Genomic DNA, 21,156 nt, shown 5'->3' with positions numbered 1-21,156 from the left:
AGACCTCTGCTTTAAGGGTTGAATTGGGATAAAATCTTTTTGAAGCAATGATAGATAACCCATGACCCCACACAGATGAAGCATAGCTCCCATTCAATTCTAATTACTATTTATGTCAACTGGGCTGATGAGCTTTGGAATCAAATGACTTTATACACACTCCCATGCACACTTATTTACTGGAAGCAGATTCTAGGTGAAGGTCCAGAAAAAACTTTTTAAAAATAAGAGCTGTTCAACACCAAAATGACTTTTCCTTTACTAGGCATGTTTATGCAGAGACCTCATAGCCATCTGTCAAAGTTTGAATTCCAGAATCCACCAGAATTGGGTGGTAGATAAATGTAAACAAACAATTTGAATTATAGTACTGAGCTCAATGGCTTCTTCCAGACCTATGATTTTACTGTACGTGAGCAACATATATGAATGGATGGATGGATGGATGGTCATTTTCCAGGAGAAAGAAAAAAATTTCTTTATGTCAAATTGTTTGAATGCAAGAACTTAATACACTTAACTATTTGCACCAAAGAGTAAGCCATTTATTATTTTTGATCCCAGCAGATAATCTTTTGCTTATAAGAAAACAAACAGAGGGTTTTGAATTATCACCCAGATGAGGGGTAGGCAAGCTCCATGCCTTTAGCACATCTGGAAGCACTGTGTCATGATAAACAACCGTGGGGATGCTCTGTGGCCAAACATCGTTGCATATAAACCAGGGTGGGAGATGGACCACCATCTGAGGTTAAGTCATCAAAGGAATCCTTTGGGACAGCTTATAAAGATTGGGGTGCATTCCTTGTTGCCTGATGGAAACCTTGTTGGCTTGTGCTGGGTCTGATTATCTGATGCTCTGGCAAGCAGACATGATGTTACGATAACTTCAACTGCAAAACCTTCAGCACAACAGCTACATAAGCATCATCAGAGATGGGTTTTCTTTGGCTTCCGGGTTCTAGGAATTTCTTAATGGTGGGAAAAGAGCTTATCCTTGCTTTGAAAGCCTAAAGCAATAAATAAGCAATGTTAATCATATTGAATTTATAACACACACATTCTCAAGCCAAGACAGCTCCTAGTGGTTGACAACATAAATCCAAAGCATTGATAAAACCCAGCCATCATAAAACACAGTCAAACTTCAAAACACAATAGAAATCTGTAAATAAAATAATGTCCAAAAACGTGTACAAATATAACTAAATATCTAGTGCTGTTTACACCCAGGAAATGCAAATTCCTGTGACAAGAAGGCTTGAGCCTTTTCTTTGAACAAACTAGGGAAGGAGCATACAGGTAGTCCTTGACTTGCAATAGTTCATTTAGTGACTGCTCAAAGTTACAACAGCACTGTAAAGAGGCTTATGACTGTTTTTCACACTTACGACCATTGTAGCATCCCCATGATCACATGATAAAACTTTGGGTGCTTGATAATGGCAGGAATTTTGACAGGTCCTGGGGTCATGTGATCAACTCTTGTGACCTGACATGCAGTTAATGGGGAAGCCAGATGTTCTTTACAAACGTGTTACAAATTTAATAACTGCAGTGATTCATTTAATAACTCTGCCAAGAAAGGTCTAAAATGGGGCAAACTATTTCTGCAGTTAAGCAGGTTTTAAGGTTTTAGAGATTTATAAATAAAAAGGCACCTTGTGTATAATCCAGACATCTACACATAGCCAGGGCAACTTGGCCAAACGGTGTTGCATACTCTCATATAGAAGCAACTGACAGAAGTTTGGCCATCATATTCTGGATCCAGGGTAATTTTCAGGGTTCTTTCAAGGGCATCCCCCCTTCAAATGGGTTACAGTGGTCAGATCATGGATAATAGTGGTCAAGTTGGATAAATAAATAGTTGAGAGATCATTTGTTCATCAGTGGTTCCTTGCACTGTGTTGACTTATGTACTGAAGGAAAGCACAGTGTCCAAGAACAATGCCCAGGTTGCATGACTGCTCCTTGAAAGGAAAAGAAACTAAACTAAAGTCCCATCTCTTTGAACTGACTCCCCCACTTATCATGTACACTGCATTGTTTGGATTCAGCTTTAGACTACTTGATTCCCTCAATCTGCAATACAGGCCAAATAAACACCCACTAGATAGCCTGGAAGACTCTGATCATCTCTCCCAACTTGTTCATATAGATATAAAATTCCCAGGAGGATGAATAAAAAGCCAGAGGCTACCTCAAGATTATAATCTGAAAATGCCCCTGAGATAAGAGAGGACATGTGATTAAAGTGTGGTTCCAACTTCTCAAGGCAATTTGGAAGGATCCAAATTCAAAGATGTCAATCCAGGAATCTAAGCAGAGAAAGATTAGCACTGTGCCCCTTCAACAGATTGTTAGAGCAACCTGTTATTATCTCATGCCATGATCCAGCCTGAAATGGATCCCAAATATCACTTGCATCTAGAAGGACCTCAAACTAACCACCATTGACCTCACCCCATTCCTAAGATGTCTGTAAGGGGCGTGCATAAGTGCACCATCGTGCCTACCATCCCTGTCCTATTGTCCCCATTTATTCGTACCTATTTCCTGTATTCTTACTCATGTTTATACTTATATCTATTATCTTGTAAGCGATTGACAAATCAAATAAATAAATAAATAAATAAATAAGCTGCTTGGCCACTATTCATTCCACAATCTTGGCCAGAAATGACAAATTTAAAATTGCCCTAGAGTTAATAAAAAGGGAGGAATCTGGCAATGGTTTTTTTCAACAGAGGTAGAATTGCCTCCATCAGAGATGGTGCCATCCTTTGGTTGACAAAGGCATAATTTATTGTCTTCAAAAAGTCTGTTCCAGACACTATTACCAATAGTCAAAAGAGAACTGTATCTAAAAGACATATGATGATCCAAGCTTACCCAAGCACCTTGTCCCCATCTTCAAGGTGTACAGGAGAAAACCAAGGAAGATGAGATACATTAAGCCCTTCCCTTCTATCTGCCTAAACAACCCTGTGAATCCACTGGTAGATATAAACAATTTTAGAAAATAAATAAATAAATCCTTCAAACACAGATTGTTCAAATAGGCCCTCCAGAATCTTCTGGCACAAATTCTTGAACTACCCACAAAGTTCCTTCTTGTGGGCAAAATGGAATCATCATCATCATCATCACCATTGCTGAACTTCAGTACCTATGATCTCCCATTTGTGGCTTAAGTGACAGCGTAAGTCAGAACCAGCATGTTTATTTATATTATGCGAGGAACAGCTGGTGTGATAATCACTACTAGATTACCTGTAGTTGAGGGAATGGTGCAAGAATGTCAGCTTTTTTCTCTTCCAACATTAAAATTGCTTCAAGCAATTGTATATCTGCCAAGCTGAGTTGATTACCAACTAGGAATTCTTGGTTATGATGTTTCAGAGCCTATAAAATATAAAAACCTCACAGTTGAACCACAAGGTAAATTAACTGAACGGTGTCCAAAGTTTTGATTATTAATTTACTCTCCTCAGAAGAAATATAACTTATAAGCAGGGGTGGGATTCTACCAGTTCGCACCTATTCGCTAGAACCGGTTGTTAACATTCTAAGCAGTTTGGAGAACCAGTTGTTAGAAGAAATTACTGACCTAATCCTGTAAGGAAGGCAGAAAGGAAACATTCTGGTGTTGCTTACAGAAACTGCCTCTCCGTTAATCCTTATTACATTCCTGGCAGGACTAGACTTCCTGTCTCAGGAACATCTCTGGAGTTTTTTTCTCCTCCTTTGCTGGTACTTTGCTTGTGTGGAGTGACCATTGAAAAAAGTGACTTATGACCATTTTTCACACTTACGACTGTTGCAGCATCCCCACAGTCATGAGAGGCCAGGCGAGGAGATGTGTGCCTCGATGGGAGTGATATTGAGTTGGCCACACCTGGCCAATAATATGACCACCAAGCCGTGTCTACCCAGTCACATGACCACCAAGCCCCGCCTACCACCTAAGCCCCGCCCAGAGAACCAGTTGTTAAAAATTTTGAATCCCACCCCTGCTTATAACCTACTACAAGCATCCTATGGTTATTTAATAGGGACCTAAAAGAATAGTTTCTCTATACAATAAAACATGCGTATATACATATCAAACTCTAAAATGGAAAAATATTTGGAAGCAAAGAAGAAAGAAGACTCTTTGAATGTTTTGTCACATTTATTTAAATTCTAGGGCAGAAATCCAAATCAGTTAGGAAAGCAATTAATAATGGATATTATTAAAAACAAAGAGGAAATATAGCACAATTATTAACAGTTCACACAAGGCTAATAATCAGAAACACTCTTGCATTTCCCAAAGTTTAATCAATGGCTTAGCTCTCCTCAGCTTTTCAATTGTTCTTTTTTAAGTATGATTTTCATTAAGAATTTTGATTACATTAGTAAAAACTAATACAAACTAAAGTTAGAAAAATGAGAAGAGAAAAAATAATTAAAAATGCAGAAAAGGGAAAAATATAATAAAGAATAAGAAAAGAAATTTATAAAGAAGTAAAAAACAATCTTCACCCCTTGTATACACATATTTAGTTACTCTTCATCCCCTATAAGATTACAAACAGATACTTCTTCATCACATAACTCATCTCTTATCTATAAGCAAATCCATAAAATGTCAACTTTTCAATCCTGTCAGCAAAATGTCAACTTTTCAATTTGTCAGCAAAAAGTCTCTAATAACTTTAAGATGGTTAATAGGCAATTTCAAATGTGATTTTAAAATGAGGCTTGCAAACTTAGTGTCCTTTAAAAGGCTTAACTCTGGCTGATCTCATCTTCAAACCCATGGAAAATCATTGACCTAGTCTCCTCACCATCTGGAGCACATGTGGGCCATTTTCCATCCTCTCCTTATCTGGAGAGGTTCCAAGGAACTGGTCTATTCACCAGTTCTTTGACCTCTGTCATGGTGATTGGCTCCACTTTCACAGAGCCATCTTCTGCTCACCATATCTTCTTCAAAGGTCACTTTCCAGTGATTCATATTCATAATGTAATTTAAATACATCATTTGTTCAAACCAGGAAGCTGATGTGTTGTCAGCACATTCAACTATGTAATGAACAAAGTATTTAATAAGAATATTTCATTCATTCAGATCTAGGATGTCTTATTTTTGTGTTCCCTTTATTTTTTTGAGCAGTGTACTTTAGGCCGGAATCACACAATACATGGTTAAACAAACTATTTGGCTGCTTCAAATAACAGGTAAAGCTAAACCTAAGCAAAATACCTAACTGCCTGGGATACTGTGTGAACGTGGCTTAATTTCAAAGGGAGAAAGACAAAAACAGTCTGATATTTTAAAGAAAAATGCCTAAAAATCTGCCTTTCATGTATGCGTGGATGTTCTAAAGCCAATGCCATTTGTCTAAATGAAGGGATAATTGCTAGAAGAAATGTTAAGTGTGGGCCTACCTTTTCATAGACTGGGAGGTACCTGGTCTCAGCTTTTTCAATAAAGGCAGCAAGTTGCTTCTCCTTTTGCTCAGGTGGAGTAAAGGGGTAGATCAAAATAAGGTTCATCAGGTCCATGGTCCCTTCCACATACATGTCAATTCTGTGAAGATAGACAGGAGAAATGTTACATTGCACTTCAACAAGCATTAAATTTAACAGCTTACTATTGTCTACATACTTGTGTCAGACATTGGGACTCTCAAATATCTAATGGGAAGATTTGTGTCACAATGTCACAATGTTGTCATTTTGATGTCATCTTGGCTTGCTGCAGAAATCTTGTCTTGGCTATAGCAGCTGATCCCCAGCTTCAATAGTCACATGTGAAATGCCTATTTTCCTGAAAAGGGTCATTGTCTGGGGCCATTTTCTGTATTACAGTTGCCCAATACTCTATCTGATGGCTTTCGTAGAAATGCCATAGCTCTTTTTCTCCACTGAGACTGGAAAAACAGAAACACTGTACTCTGACCAAAGCTAATTCAGTGCAAGATGGCAGGCTGTGATGGAGTGAAACCATAGCCTTTGTGAGCATAGACTCAAATGTGCACTAAAAAGAGACTTCTTATTTTGCCCTCGCTTACATATTTCACTGTTGAAGAGCTTAGAGATGAATAAGATGCATAAGTGCACCATCGTGCCTACCGTCCCTGTCCTATTGTCCCCATTTATTCGTATCTATTTCCTGTATTCTTATATACTTATACCTATTATCTTGTAAGCGATTGACAAATCAAATAAACAAATAAAGGACAACTCCACTGACAATAGGGACTGTGGAAGAAATTTCAGAAGACAATTGCCAGAGAATAATTGTATCAAGAACAGGGTCTATCAAATAGAACCACTCTCTGCATGTGCCTGATTCCTTCAAAAGGTGTTGGGCTAAACATGACGATGTTGGCTTGGAATGATGGGCACTGTAATCCACTTTACCTGAAAACTGGAGGTAGCTCTAGTGGCCTGTATACATACTTGCCTCCCTGAGTCTCTGCCTCTATTCCCATGGAGTAACACAAAAACAGTGAACTACTGTATGGCTATTAGATAAAAGAGGGAAAAGATGGCTAGTACAAAAACTTTGCACAAGTTGTGTGTTCCCAGCCTTTTAAACTGCAAAATGAGGTCTTAAGGGGAGAGATGGCCAACTGAAGACAACTTCACAGGCCGAGCTGACAACTGCAACTTTGTACAAGGAATCCAAAGCAGATCAGCAATCTTTGATCCCTGGATCAAAGAGAATGGTGTGAGATTGCCCAAGCTGTTTCTCTTATGATCATTCTTTTTCTTATGGTCATGCCTAATAGGGAACCACCTATTAATGGATTAAAAAAATTAAACACCTTCAGAATGACATAATTGAAAACACTGGAGAATGAATGCTCTTAATCCTCAATATAAGAATATGAAGATGTACCTTTATAATTTTTAAAATAAAGAGTAAAAGTCAATGTAAGGTTTTGGCTACAGAAAGTTCTGAGGATTCAAAAACTTTAAATATATGGACTTTAAATATGAAGATTTTGAAATTATTTTTCAAAAAATTAAGCGTATGTTTGTAGAAAAGACAAATTGCTAGAGTTTGAAGTTAAAAGACAAACAATTTATAATAGCATTTAGAGAATAAATAAGAGAATAACAGAGTTGTTATGAAGAGTTTTATATTTGTTACCCAAGAAAAGGTGATGTTTATGGTCATCACAAAGGGGTCAGGAGTCATTTTCTAAGGGCAGGAGGGCTTTCTATTCTCTTTAAATATTTTTGTCATTTTTTTCCTTTCTCTTAGCCTCTGTTATCTTTTATGGTTTTATTCAACCCTTCAATAAAATTATTTGAAAAAATAAAATAAAATTACAGGATGCATATCACGTGAACTATGCGATGGCACAGTGTTCCCCAACCAGCACATTTTCTACATTTTCTAAAATCTGCAAAAATATAAAATATCTCCTGATCCAGGATTTTCCAAGCCAGCATAATCATTGCTCCCCAAATTCTATGAACGAAGGAATTAACTGTGAATTCTGTCCCCTTTCGCAATTATTTCATTTGTTGGTAGAAAAGCTGCAAAACCAGACCATTCCAGTTCTACCTTCACTCAATTGCTTGTCTGGTTGTGTGCAGAGCTGGCATCGTTACCTCTGGTCCCGTTTCTACACAAAAAACCCTGAGTCATGGATTGTCAGCAGGATTGACAAGGCAGGTTCAGACAGGCAAAGCTAATATTGATATTGGCAATCGGACCAAAACGAGGATTTCAGAATCAACTTTGAATGTGATAGTGGAACTTGCTTGTACCAAAAGAAAGAGGAAAATATGCATTATATTCTGCAAGGAAAGACAGAAGGGCTGTCCTGCAGATAAAATTACAGGTTATCTAAAATTGATTTTGATCTTTCTTGTGTTAGACAAGCCACTGGATTGCAGTCCAGAAGAGTAAATTGCACTTTCACCAAGGAAGCTAATTGCTCTCTTTTGAAAAGCTGGGCTTTTCAGCGAGAGGTCGAAGGTAATGGTCTCTTTCCTGCAAAGCATTTTTTTTCCAAGTTATTGGCTCTGATCATGGATAGGAGACAACCAAATTGTGCAAGAAGTCAAATGTGACATCTAAAAAAAAGTATGCTGTACAAATTGCTTTAGGTGAAAAGCCAAATTACACATAATGTTAAACTTGGTATTTAACCTACTAGCTTTTCAAAATGCACCTTTTTATGGGAGGGAGGGAAGGGGAAGTATCTGTGAAATGTGGGACAGGATTTAACACTTGTCTTGGATTCATTGGCTGGTATGTCAATTATAGCCCTTGGTGGGCATGGTGTGGCTTGGTGGGTGTGGCAGGGGAAGGATATTATAAAATCTCCATTCCCTCCCCACTCCTGGGGGAAAGGTTACTGCAAAATCCCATTCGCTCCCCATCTCACTAATCTGCTTTCCAGCTCCGTTCTTCCCTGCAGGGCAACAAAAGAAGACCCAGCCCATCAGCTGGGACTTGGGACGCAGAGAATAGGTGGGAGCGGGGCCAGTCAGAGGTGGTATTTGTTGGTTCTTCGAACTACTCAAAATTTCTGCTACCAGTTCTCCAGAACTGGTCAGAACCTGCTGAATACCATCTCTGCTTTCATTGCGTGTGGGATTGCTCTGAAAAATCACACGTCAACTGTAGTTTGTACAAAATGCCATAGTCTGATTGTTGGCCAATATTCACCAAGGGCTGATTATATCCGTGATTTGATATCTCCATTGTTGTCATTAGATTTTCACATGCAATTCAAAATTCTGGTTTAACTCATGATGGCATGCATAATTCATATACAGTAGAACCTCTGGTCACGAACGCCTCTGGTCACAAATCGGGTTCCGACCAAAAAATTCATAAAATGTTTGAAACTGGTCATGAACTCATACTCGGGTGGCAATCAAACACAACCCCTGATCCAAAAATTCCTGAAGACAAAATATTAGAAGACGAAGCAATCACCAAAGTTATGGAACTTCTGCTAATACCAAGCTGTGCTGTTTTTCAGCTGTTGCTCTGGCTATTTTTGTCTTGCATTTTGGCTGCATGATTTATTTAGTTATTATTATGATACTATATTTGCTTACCATTCGGATTTAAATGGTGTTTACTACGGACATTTAATCGACTGTATGATTCATAGAGTCATTTTTTTAAAACAAAATTGCTAGTAGAATAAATAACAAATAATAAATAGTAAATTTATGCTGGTAGAATAAATAAAATCATATGTAACAAAAGGTATAGAATTAATTTGAAATAAATAAAAAAAATTCTAATGGGATGCCCTAATCTTAGAAAGCTCATTAGAAATAGGTTGGGAACTACTCAAATTATTTCCCTGGAAATGATTGCCATTTATAGAAAGCCTAATAGCTTCCAATGTGCAAAGATGTAGGTTGGGGGGAGGGATGGGGGACTGGACAATTATTACAGAGATACTTTAACCTTTCAATGCTCTCTCTTAACAACCCCAATGATGCTGCTTCATTTAACTTCTCACAACTAGATGCAAAAATCAGGAGCACGTGCCAATAGAACGTTAATGGTGACATGGGACTGGCAAAACATTTACCAGGCGTTCCAGGACTAATTTATATACTACACCAGAAATAAATGATCTAAAACCTTTTTCTTCTTGGCCCACAAAAACTATTTCTCCTTCACAGTCAATGCACATTGGTGAGCATGTGGGAATGCGGGTAATATTAAGGGAGAGATTTTGGATCAGGTCTAAGATGAGGAATTGCAATACTGTACTGTGCTCGTTCTTTCAGATCCTTCCCAAGCAGATTATATTTCCCCGCAATGTAATTGAGAATAGCTTTGGTCTGGACCAGCTTCAGCCCATCCATCTCCACCAGGGGGACTTGATCAAACAGCAGGTATCCATCTGGAGGAAGCGGGGAGAGAAGGAAAGAAAAGAAACAGCATCACTGATTTTTAGAGTTTTACAGACTGAAACAATATTTATTATTATTATTATTATTATTATTATTATTATTATTATTATTATTATTATTATCTGAATTTATATTGCCGCCCATTCACCCATGGCGACTCAAGGTGGCTTACAGAATATAAAACCACATTTAAGCAATAAAAACTAACAAAAAGAACCAAATAAAATCACCCAACTCCCATCCCCTGCCCCGACGATAGCATATATGCAAGATGGATGCTAGCATATAATCCGCCTTCCAGACTGAATTTAATCAGCTAGCACATATAACAGCTCTTTGTGCGAAATAAAGCAAAAGCTGCACCCCAAATGTTGCTGCAGATTCAAAAGTAGGCTCCGCCAAGCTCAGAAAAAGAGAATGGTATCTGTTATTAGGAATAATTACTTTAATCCTTTCCACATCTTCATGGTTCCATTTTATTTATTTATTTATTCAATGTATATGGCACCCATTTCACTGTTCCACCAACTCCGGGCAGCTTACAATGTGATAAAAAGGTGAAAAACATAATACAAAATGATTAAAAGTAAGAAAGATTAAATAAAGACTGAAAACCAAGGGGGACAGGTGACATGGGGGTAGGGATCTCAACTCTATCCAGGTGGCCATCCCCAGTATACAGCGCCTGTTATTGGGGGCCCATGTTTTCATCTCTTCTGAAAGGCCAGAGGGGTGTGTGTGTGTGTGTGTGTGTGTGTAAAATAAAAGAGATTAGACAGACATATTTATAATGGTCAGCCCTGTGCTCCACCCTTTACAACAGATATCTTGCACTGATCACCTATTTCTCAAACTTCACTCATATTCAAATTTCTACAGGTAAGACATGTTCAACCTCATTTACCAGTAAAGTGCCATGCTCATGTTCCCCACCTTATCCTTGTTGACTGGAAAGAAGCGGTGAACTGATGCATGCTTGCCCTATATCCCTGATTCGCATTCCCTTGTGAACAACTGGATGGGAGGGAGGAAAGCTTTACAATTTGTTATAAAAGCTGCATGATGCAAGACCCACAAACCATTATTTGTATTTATTTGATTTGTCAATCGCTTACAAGATACAGGTATAAGAATAAACATAGTTTTGAACACATTAGATTCTTACTTATAAGAAAAATAAAAAGAAACAATAGGACAGGGACGGTAGGCATGATTGGTGCGCTTATGCACGCCCCCTACAGGCCTCTTAGGAAGGGGGTGAGGTCAATAGTAGACAGTCTAAGGTTAAAGTTTTTGGGGTTTGGGGAAGAAACCACAGAGTCAGGTAGAGTATTCCAGACATTGACCACTCTGTTGCTGAAGTCGTATTTCCGGCAGTCAAGTTTGGTGCGGTTAATCTTGAGTTTATATCTATTATGTGCTCTTGTATTGTTATGGTTGAAGCTGAAGTATTCATTTGCAGGTAGGACATTGCAATGTATGATTTTATATACTATATTTAGATCAGACCGGAGGTGGCATAGTTCTAGGTTTTGTAGGTCTAGAGTTTCAAGTCTGGTGGCATAAGGTATTCTGCAATGAGTAGAGGAGCGGAGAACTCTTCTTGTGAAATATTTCTGGACTTTTTCAATTGTGTTAATATCAGATACATGATATGGGTTCCAGACTGATGAGCTGTATTCAACTATAGGTCTAGCAAATGTTTTGTAAGCTCTAGTTAGTAGTGTGATATTACCAGAGAAGAAGATACGTAGGATTAGATTAACAACTCTTAATGCCTTTTTGGCTATGTAGTTACAGTGGGCTCTAGCACTTACATAATTAGAGATAAGTACTCCAAGGTCCTTGACAGAGTTTGGATCCTCAACAAGGTCTTGACTATTTAGCCTGTATTTTATTTTCTGATTTTTTTGCCAATATGTAAGACAGAGCATTTATTTGTTGAGATTTGAAGTTGCCATTTGATTGACCATTCTGATACATAGTCAAGATCTTTTTGAAGGGTAGCAGTATTGTCAGTGGTGTTGAATAACTTTACATCATCAGTGAAAAGAACGCAGTTGCTCTTAATATGATCACAGAGGTCATTTATGTAGGGTATGAAGAAAGTTGGTCCTAAAACACTGCCTTGGGGGACACCACTATTAACAGGTACAGAATTTGATAGGACGTTCCCAATTTTGACCATTTGTTGTCTGTTTGACAGGAATGCTTCTATCCAGTTATGTAGGTGTCCAGAGATACCATAAGACTTTAGTTTTAGTAGTAGTTTGTCATGTTGCACTGAATCAAAGGCTTTACAGAAGTCTATGTAGATTGCATCTATTGCTTTGCCTTGATCAAGTTGTTTAGTCCATATGTTTTTTAAGTGGGGGGAGGAGGGGAGTCCTTGTGGAGTCCTCTGAGAGCACCAAGAATTCCACATCTCAACCCTGAGCTACCAATATTATCTTCTGTTGCATTATCTGATGTTTGGACATGATGAGACAACTTCCTTGTTGGTTTTAGCAGCTGAGTGAAATGAAAGCTCCACCAATTCCAAATACATAGCAAATTGCACTCTTGGCACAGATTTCTCCGCTGCATGTCATGGCTAGAGGCTACCTTAGAAAGTCACTTTTTCTGCCAATCCTTTGCTGCCAGTTTCTAAGACCTGCTTCCCTGGGGCAACTTCATCATTCTGCTTCAGGACATGGCTCACAAAGCTAAACCCATGAATGTAGGTTGCAGCCGGCCGCTCATTATACAACATGTGCATGCAAATGTGCCACCTGCTCTAACGCATGCCAGCAAAACATGGACACTAACCTCACCATCGACACAAAAGCTACGAGTGGCACATAAGAGCCATGGAAAGATGCATGCTCGGCATCACAAGACAAGTTAGAAAGACCTGCACATGGATTAGAGAACAAATGAAAATATATGATGTGTTCAAAAGACTAAAAGAATAGAAATGGAAATGGGCTGGTCACATAGCAAGAAGAACTGATGGAAGGTAGGTAAAGGCAGTCACAGAACGGATCCTACTTGATAAAAAGTGTCCATGAAAAAGACCTAAAACAAGATGGATTGATGACATCAGCAAGTATTGCGGGCCCAATTGGCAAAGGAAACCTCAAGACCATATTGGTTGGCAACATGCAGAAGAGGCCTTCATCCTGCAGTGGATAGGCAATGGCTAAAGTGATGAAGATGACAATGGTGATGATGGTGATAAAGAAGAACACAAATGACTTCTCTTTTCATGTAGACCACAGATGACTCATTGAACAAACACTACAGTCTCTTATGCCTTTTGTAGTTGACTTCACTCATGGAGGACAGAGAGAGGAGAGCAACAATGATTTCCTGAATCATTTTATCACAGCACTGAAAAATGTGACTTATGACCATTTTTCACAGTCACAACCTTTGCAGAATCCCCGCAATCATGTGATCAAATTTCAGCTGCTTGCCAACTGGTTCATACTTATGATTGTTGCTGTGCCCCAAGTCATGTGATCATCTTTTGTGCACTTCTGACAAGCAAAGTCAATGGTGGAGCCAGATTCTCTTAACAACTGGGTCACTAATGGATCAACTGCAGTGGTTCACTTAACAACGGTAGTAAGAAAGCTTGTAAAATGGGGCAAAAGTCACTTAACAAATGTCAATTGTAGTCATAAGGTGAGGACTACCTGTAGCTCCATATAGAAAGGAACAAAAGGGAAGGTAGGAAATATAGGAAATCTTCCAGAAAATTATGCTGAACACATCTAATGCACCATTAGTCTAGATCAGGGGTGTCAAATTCGTGTCGTCAGTGTCATAATGTGACATATTGTGACTTTTCTCCCCTTCGCTAAACCAGGTGTGGGTGTGGCATGGGCCACAAGTTGGACATCCCTGATCTAGACCGATTTTTAAGTATTGCTAACAACTTCAGTATCAGATTGTCATATTTCTCTATAAGAAGTTTAACTTAAAATTCTAAAGTGAATCAGGATCTTAAGGCTACCTTATAAATCTCCCTCTCAAAATTAGGCCAATTAAGTAGCCTAAACAAAATCATTGTTCAAAAATGGGGTGATACAATTCAGTGGTGCAATCTATATCCCAATCACCTGAATTCGGTCTCATTCGGGAATTTCAGAGTGAGAGTTTATAATCTGGGGCCATTCGGTACACAGAAATGAGAGACTAAGGCAGTCAAATGAAGAAATTAATTTACATTTAAAGTTTGTTTGGAGTCAAAACAAACTATAAGTATAAATTAAAATTCTCAAAGGAGTCCTTGGAAATCATTTTTCTACTGTAAAAAGTATATATTTTGATAACACTGATCACCAGCTGTAATATTTTATTTCTTGGTAAAAAGGTTTAGTCGGGACTAAAGTTAGTTAGTTAGTAACACCCGTCAAACTGAAGGTATAGTTAATGATAGAGTGTAGTGTATTTATTGGAGGAAGGTAGAAAATAAATTCACATTAAATTAAGATGAATGCAACTCAAAAAAGTCCTGTCTTTGTATGTTCTCCATCCTCTTCCATCTTTGCAACCGTTTCAAGTTCCCATTCACTAAGCTGCTTTTCTTTTGTTTTTCTACCACATTCAAAGGATCCATGAGTGCCAAGGGGGTGGGAAGCAAAAAGCCCAGAAGACAGCTGTGACCTCATGGTTTCTAAGGAAGTTTCTGCCTTATGGAACCCTCTTTTTCCTGAAGTTCCTCAGGCCTCCACCCTCTTACCCTCCCATATAGCTTTTCCCTCAAGGGCTGGGAGAAGATTGAATGATTGCGCATTAGAAGTTTGACCTGGCACCAAGTCTTTGTTGTTTTTAATGCTGATTTAATATGATTTCAAATGTTGTTTTAACTTTTGACTGAGAGCCACCCATAATTTGTTGGAAGATGGTCAACTATTTAAAAAGCCACCTCGAGTCGCCATGGGAAAATAGGCGGCAATATAAAATAAATAAATAAATAAAATAAATAATAAATGCTTTGAATAAATGAATGAATGTATGAATGGTCAACGCTTCCCCACTCTACAATGCATGTAAAAAATAAGTACTGTACAACTTAAATTGTGTAGCTTTCATCTTGAACTTTTTTTGATTCTACTCCAACCCCATCTCTGCAGTCACCCAGATCTCATTCAAGCATAAGTCCCCAAGTCACTTACCAAACTTATTTTAATGATAATCCCTAAAGAATAGTTGCTGTATTTACCTTTGATTAATTTCAAATATTGTTCCCTTGTTTCCAAAAACACTTCTTCAAACTGGGAAAAAGGGAGGAAAAAAAATGTTTTAACTTTGTATCACAGGGCACAGAATTTTGAAAATTTGGTTTAAAATACCTTTGGGGCAATGGTGGGATGCTGCCAGTTCAGACCAGTTCTAGCGAACCGGTATCTCCAACGATCAGCTGGCCCCGTCCACCCACCCCTGCCCCTTATATTTCTGCTCAGCTGATTCACGCGGCACAGTGGATTCCCACAGTGGATTCCCACCTCTCAGCTGTTTTACTTACCGGGGCTGCCCTAGAAGGTAAGCTGTAGTGCTTTCTCATAGAACCGGTAGTAAAAAAAATTGAATCCCACCACTGCTTTGGAGACTCCTAATCCCCCAAAGTTGAGAAAAGTTGGCTCAATGGGAGAAAAGTTAAATCTCTCGTTTCATTTCTTAACTCCTTCCAAAGCTCCACTCCCTGACCCAAATCAGATTTGGCCTCTGCCTAACCTTGAGTAGGGCTACTAGATCTAAGCTGGTTAGATAAACAGGGCTTGAGCCTCTTCCAAGAAACTAATTTTAGTCTGAGGCCTTGCCCTAATTCACACAAAGATGAAGTGAGGAGAAAAGAAGCATATTCAGACTTGCAAAATTCAATTACTATACCTATTTACGATGGGGTGTACTCCGGTTCCTAGGAGAGAGGTGGTGCGTTCCGGAGGAACAGGCAACAAGTCAGTTCAGATAGTTTGTGTGAGAGAAAGAGGGTTAACATGGGTCTCTCCCAATAGTTGCAAGGATATATGTTTAAAGCGGGGGGGTATTGGCATGCTTTAGTTTGGCAAGATTCTGTCTATTGGTGAGAAAAAATCTTCTTGGAAGAATCCCAGTATGTCCTTCTTCGATTTTGAACCCTGACACTGTTAGAATGAAAGTAGTCTCGATTTGTGTGGCTTTGGTTCCTTTGTCTGGTCTACCTTACAGGTCTGACAAAAATAGAAGAAACAAACCTCAACTCCAGATGCTGCTAAGAGCCAGCGTATAGATTCCATTCGTCCTCTGCCATTGAAATAGGTCAGTTTGGGTTTCTCAGACATATTTTGCAAGTTTTGGTTCTCCTGATAAATTTCAAGGTAGAAAATAAATTTAATATAACCCATTACTGTGTTTATTTCTAATAAAATGTATACAACCTTGCAGAAAAATCAAATCATAAGTCTTGTGAGAATTTAGCTGCAGGTAGAGTTAGTCTACCTGGAGAAATGTGAAAATATGGGTGTGGTCTGCGTATAGACTGACAATGCAATTCACATAAGGTGTGTGTGAGAATGGTGTCTGTTCTTGACAGTGAAAGAATGCCATTATGTTCTCCATAGTTGTGGAAGGCTACAAGGAAATTGGTTTGTTTAATATGCCTGGGAGTTTGATACAATTCTGATTGAAATGGTTTCAAGGATGAGATGGCAATTAGGCAAGTTTGGAGAGGAAAGGTTTTATGCCTGGAAGTGATGCACAGATCATATTTCTATTCTTCTTCAATGTATAAATCTGATAAATTTATTGTGCAACTGTTGTTTTAAAGCAAGTATCGATAAAGTGAATAGTCTTGAATTATGCAATATTTTACATCAATGTGCAGCTGAATATTGGTTACTGAGTATTGGTTGATATATAATGGAAAGGCATGCATGAGAATAAAGGGAAGATTTAGCAAATTATGCAACATTAAACTGGGAGTAAGACAGGATATGCTTTGATCCTTCGGTTGTTTGATGTATTTATTGCTGCATGCATAAGAATTGATTGAAACAATGTTAGAAATGTGTTGATTAAAGGTACATACATGTGTATTCAGTACTCTTGTATGTGAGTGAAGCAGTTTTAGGCTCAGAATCCAAATGATCTGCCATATTAGATATGATTCTACAAGAAATATGGATCTGAAAATGTATGTAGCAAATCCCAAGACTGTCATATTGGGCTTTGACAAGAAATGCATCTTGACAAAAAGACAAGAAAAATGGACAAAATGATTGTAAGTTTTACCTAAATGAACAATAAATAAATATATAAAATAAACGAATTGAATAATTTGGTAGAACATTTACTGCAGACTGAAAATAGATGGAGAAAGTTTAAGATGTGTCAATGGTGACAAAAAGACGGTAGATAGCATGTGATCTGTGGTGAGAAGCAAAACTTCGTCAAAAGAGATAATAGCTGTGCTGAGGGAACAGAGAGTGGCTGCGTCAGGACAAATAAAACTGAATGCAGTACAAATGGATACTTAATAAATACGTGGTGATGAGTGAATTAAATAAACAAGTGAGTCACAATTATGAAAAATACACTGAGGAACTTTGAGCATAAACTACTTTTAGCTATATTCCCTTTACTTATCTCATGCCTTTAACTGCCTTTGCTTACCACTTATTACTTTTTTTCTATACTTATAACAGAAGGGATGTGTTGTGGGCCAAGGAGCTTAATTTGGCAAGATCCATGAGGGAAGCCTTTTCGGCCATGGCGCCTGCCCTCTGGAGCATCATTCCCTCCAAGGTAAGATTGGCCGCAATCCTATTGGCCTACTGGGGATATGTGAGAAAGACCTTCACAGACAGGAGGGAGACTGCAGATAGGACAACTGGTGTGTAAAAGATGTGTCAGCCCACAAAAGGGGTGGGTGGGTTGAATGGGAAACATTTCAAAAGGGGCCCTTCCTAGTTGCCCACAGTGTAAGAAGAAAGGAGGGGAAGAAACATTATCAGTCTCGCGAGATTCTGGTAATATAAGCTCACAATAAAGATAGCGCTAGTGCTTCTGGTTTCTCTTCTTGTGTAGATTACCTCATGGCTTAACAGGGAAGCTTTCCTTTCTTCTTACACTCTGGAAAACTAGGAAAGATCCTTTTGAAATGTTTCCCGTTCAGTCCCCCCTTTTGTGGGCTGAGACATCTTTTACATGCCAATTGTCCTATCTGCAGCCTCCCTCCTGTCTGCGGAGGCCATTCCCACATAAAATATGGTATCGTCATTGGGCCCGGGGAATCCCATGGAAGGGTTAAATGGCCATCCTGTGTGTAAGCTCAGAATGGGCTCTCCTGTATTTGTTGCTGTTGTTATTAGAGTTTTAATTGTTTTGATTGCATTTTAATGCTTTCATTTTTTAATTATATAGATTGTTTGGGAGTGTTTGTTTTTTTGTTGTTCTTTTTGCGCTACCTTGAGTCACAACCTGTATTAGGAAGTGAGGCTAGATGAATGTTGAAAATGGACACTAGAGGGAACCAAAGACAGAAAAGAGTTTAAAGCTGGTATAAAACTTTTTTTTGCTTTAAAGAAAGGTTTTTTAAAAAGTGAACTGAAATATTAATTAATTAAAATTTCAGAAAGCATAGAGATTTCAGTGGATAAATTTGAAAGACCCCTCTTAAATGCCAAAGATTCATGGAAGATCAAATACAGAGATGCCATTGGAATAATTTAAATGTCAAAAAATTTCTGTTTTTTGATATTTCTAAGATAAAGACAAGCCAAAAAGGAATTAATATAAAGTTTCAGTATTTGATCAACAATAAGTTTGATACTTCTAGCAATTCCTAATGAAGTTTTTGCTGAAACAGGATTGAAAAGAGGTCAATTTCTGGGCTTAGACAAAAAGTTAGACTCGGGGGAGAAAAACATTTTTATGTGTAACTCTTAAAAACTGTGTTTATGCTCAATGTGATGAAGGCAAGGAGTCACTTATTTCTTACTGTCTTTGTTCCTACTTTTTTTCTTTCCTAATTGTTTTCCTTTTTTTCTACAGCTTCCGATTTTTTTTCTTTTTCCTTCTAGTTTAGTTTGTATTAGTTTTTACTACAGAGATTAAAAATTTCAATAAAAGTGTTAAAAAAAATGAACAAACACTGGATTAGGCATTGCTAAATGGACTGCTTTCACTCATCCCTAAACATTTTCAAGTACCTTATTCCACGGACAATTTTCTTCTGCATAATAGAAACTCACCTTTAATGAAGTTTCTTTTCTCTACAAAAAAAAAATACAGCACTGCACACTGTGCAGAAAACCTACCTTCTTTCTTTTCCCTTCTACTCCAACTGGGAGAAGATGTTGTTGCTGCTGCAATTCAAAACAAAGAAGACAGTTTTAATTCTTGCCTAATCATTTTGCAATAAAAGTTGTTCTGCTTACAACTAATGCAACTTCAGTCTCTCTTTATTTCATTCATTATCCTTTATCCTATCTAATCTACTGCTTGAATAACTGATTCTGTAATTTCTCTTTCTCCTATTGAAGATCTGCAAATAGCTAAACAAATAAGCTAAAGTATTTCTGTGCTGCCTTTAGGCAATTAACTGTTTCTCTCCATTGTAATCCCATTATGCCTCCAATAGCTCATATACAAGATCTGAAAGTTGTAAAGGTAATTCCATACCAAAATGTCAATACTAACTGCAAAGCCTGATCTTATTTGTACCTCCACCAAGAAATCGTTCGAAGAAATGAAGCTCTGACTACTTGGTATATATATAGTCTGATTCTCCTGTCAGAAGGAGGCGTTCCCACTGAACTATCTGTTTATCACAACATAGATTGAACCTGGGAGCAAAATATGTTGGATTAGGAGCAATTACAAAATGAATGGATTGACTCCTTCATTGTGAACAGTGCCTAGAATTGTCTACTGTTATTGATGCTACAGGATTACACTGTTTGGGCAACACAGTATTTAAAAATCTCTAAACAACCTGGAAGAAATAAAATGGAGCAAATTAAATACACTATAAACACAACTACTAGAATATAAATGTTTTCTGAAGATAGTTAAAACTATCCCATCTAATTCTAAAACTATTTTGTAAACAGAATATTAAATTGCTAAATTATGAAACGAACAAAATATTTTATTAGTCCATTAAGCTTCTTGATACTGCTTTGAAAAGGTGCTACACTCTTGAAATACTTACTAGATCCGCAATCCCTTGGGGTTTAAGGGAATGACAATGACCAATCACTTCTGGAAAACTTCAAATATAGTTAGGACTAAACAAAGAGTGGGTGTCAAATAAGTCAAAACGGCAGCTAAACAAATGATTTCAGGCAACTAACAACATGAATGAGATTACGTTCTGTCTCTATCAGAGGTGAGTCAAACAAAATACACCATACAAGCCAGGTAGTCCTCAACAGATTGTTTAGTGATTGTTCAAAGTTACAGCAGCACTGAAAAAAGTGACTTACGACTATTTTTCAGACTTATGACCAATGCGTCATCCCCATGGTCATGGGATCAAAAATTTGGATGCTTGGCAACCAAGTCATATTTGTGATGGTTGCGGTATCCCAGGGTCATATGATCATTTTTTGGGACCTCCCAACAAGCAAAGTCCACGGAGAAGCCAGATTATCTTAACAACCCTGTTACCAGGGGTGGGATTCTACTGGTTTGGACTGGTTTGGGCGAATAGGATGTTAAAGTTACAGCTGGTTCGCTGAACCGGTATTTCAACCGACTCCCCTCCCGCCCCTCCCCTCCCAGAAGTCTCCACACGGCCCATTTTCAATGGAGGTAAGTGCAGAGCCTCTGGGAGGGGGGGGAAATGGACCTTCTGGAAGTCTGGAAATGGACCTGTTTCTGGTTTCAGGAGGGCCTCCAGAGCCTGGGGGATACTATTTTCGCCCTCCCAGAAGCCCAGGGGAAGCCTCTGGACCCTTTGGGAGGGCGAAAATGGCCTCCCCCAGGCTCTGGAGGCCCACCAGAAGCCGGAAACAGGATGTTCTAGTAAGCCCCGACCACCATGACCCCGCCTACCCAGCAACTGCGTAGCAAATTGGTTGCTGGGATTTTTGAATCCTACCCCTGCCTGTTACTAATTTAACAACTGTAGTGATCCACTAAACAACTGCAGCAAGAAAGGTCATAAAATGGGACAAATTCACTTAAGAAATGCCTCACTTAGCACCAAAATTTGGGGCTCCATTGTGATTGTAAGTCAAGGACTACCTATAAAATGGGGAACTTGCATTTGCAGACTACTTA

At 38.4% G+C, this 21,156-nt stretch overlaps 1 protein-coding gene across 4 annotated transcripts; it reads right to left on the bottom strand.

The window, feature by feature from the left end:
* Positions 1 to 521: 521 nt before the first annotated feature.
* LOC113432929 (glutathione S-transferase 3-like) lies at positions 522 to 19,655 on the bottom strand. 4 transcript variants are annotated; one of them, XM_087916308.1, is made up of 8 exons: positions 19,570 to 19,655; positions 19,188 to 19,235; positions 16,125 to 16,232; positions 15,113 to 15,164; positions 9,758 to 9,890; positions 5,440 to 5,581; positions 3,277 to 3,408; positions 522 to 1,010 (listed from the first exon to the last, which is right to left on the bottom strand). In XM_087916308.1, the coding sequence occupies exons 3-8, from the start codon at positions 16,209 to 16,211 to the stop codon at positions 879 to 881; spliced, it is 678 nt and encodes a 225-aa protein (XP_087772434.1). In that variant the 5' UTR covers positions 16,212 to 16,232; positions 19,188 to 19,235; positions 19,570 to 19,655; the 3' UTR covers positions 522 to 878. The 4 variants fall into 4 exon arrangements, with proteins under 4 accessions (XP_087772434.1, XP_087772426.1, XP_087772441.1 ...); XM_087916300.1 differs by having other exon boundaries at positions 19,552 to 19,634; XM_087916315.1 differs by having other exon boundaries at positions 16,125 to 16,241; positions 19,552 to 19,605.
* Between the last annotated feature and the right edge of the window lie 1,501 nt (positions 19,656 to 21,156).

The sequence above is a fragment of the Pseudonaja textilis genome, chromosome 1 (genome assembly GCF_049901715.1).
Source record: "Pseudonaja textilis isolate UNSWEBS1 chromosome 1, rPseTex1.2, whole genome shotgun sequence".
NCBI lineage: Eukaryota > Metazoa > Chordata > Lepidosauria > Squamata > Elapidae > Pseudonaja > Pseudonaja textilis.
This window is presented reverse-complemented; position numbering and strand designations above follow the sequence as displayed.

Excerpts from the sequence above, each read along its gene's own strand:
- LOC113432929 (XM_087916308.1), bottom strand. The coding sequence starts at position 16,211 with ATGTCTGAGAAACCCAAACTGACCTATTTCAATGGCAGAGGACGAATG. Across the intron at positions 15,165-16,124 it reads TAGCAGCATCTGGAGTTGAG|TTTGAAGAAGTGTTTTTGGA; the intron begins GTTTGTTTCTTC and ends CCTTTTTCCCAG. Across the intron at positions 3,409-5,439 it reads ACCTCCCAGTCTATGAAAAG|GCTCTGAAACATCATAACCA; the intron begins GTAGGCCCACAC and ends TATATTTTATAG.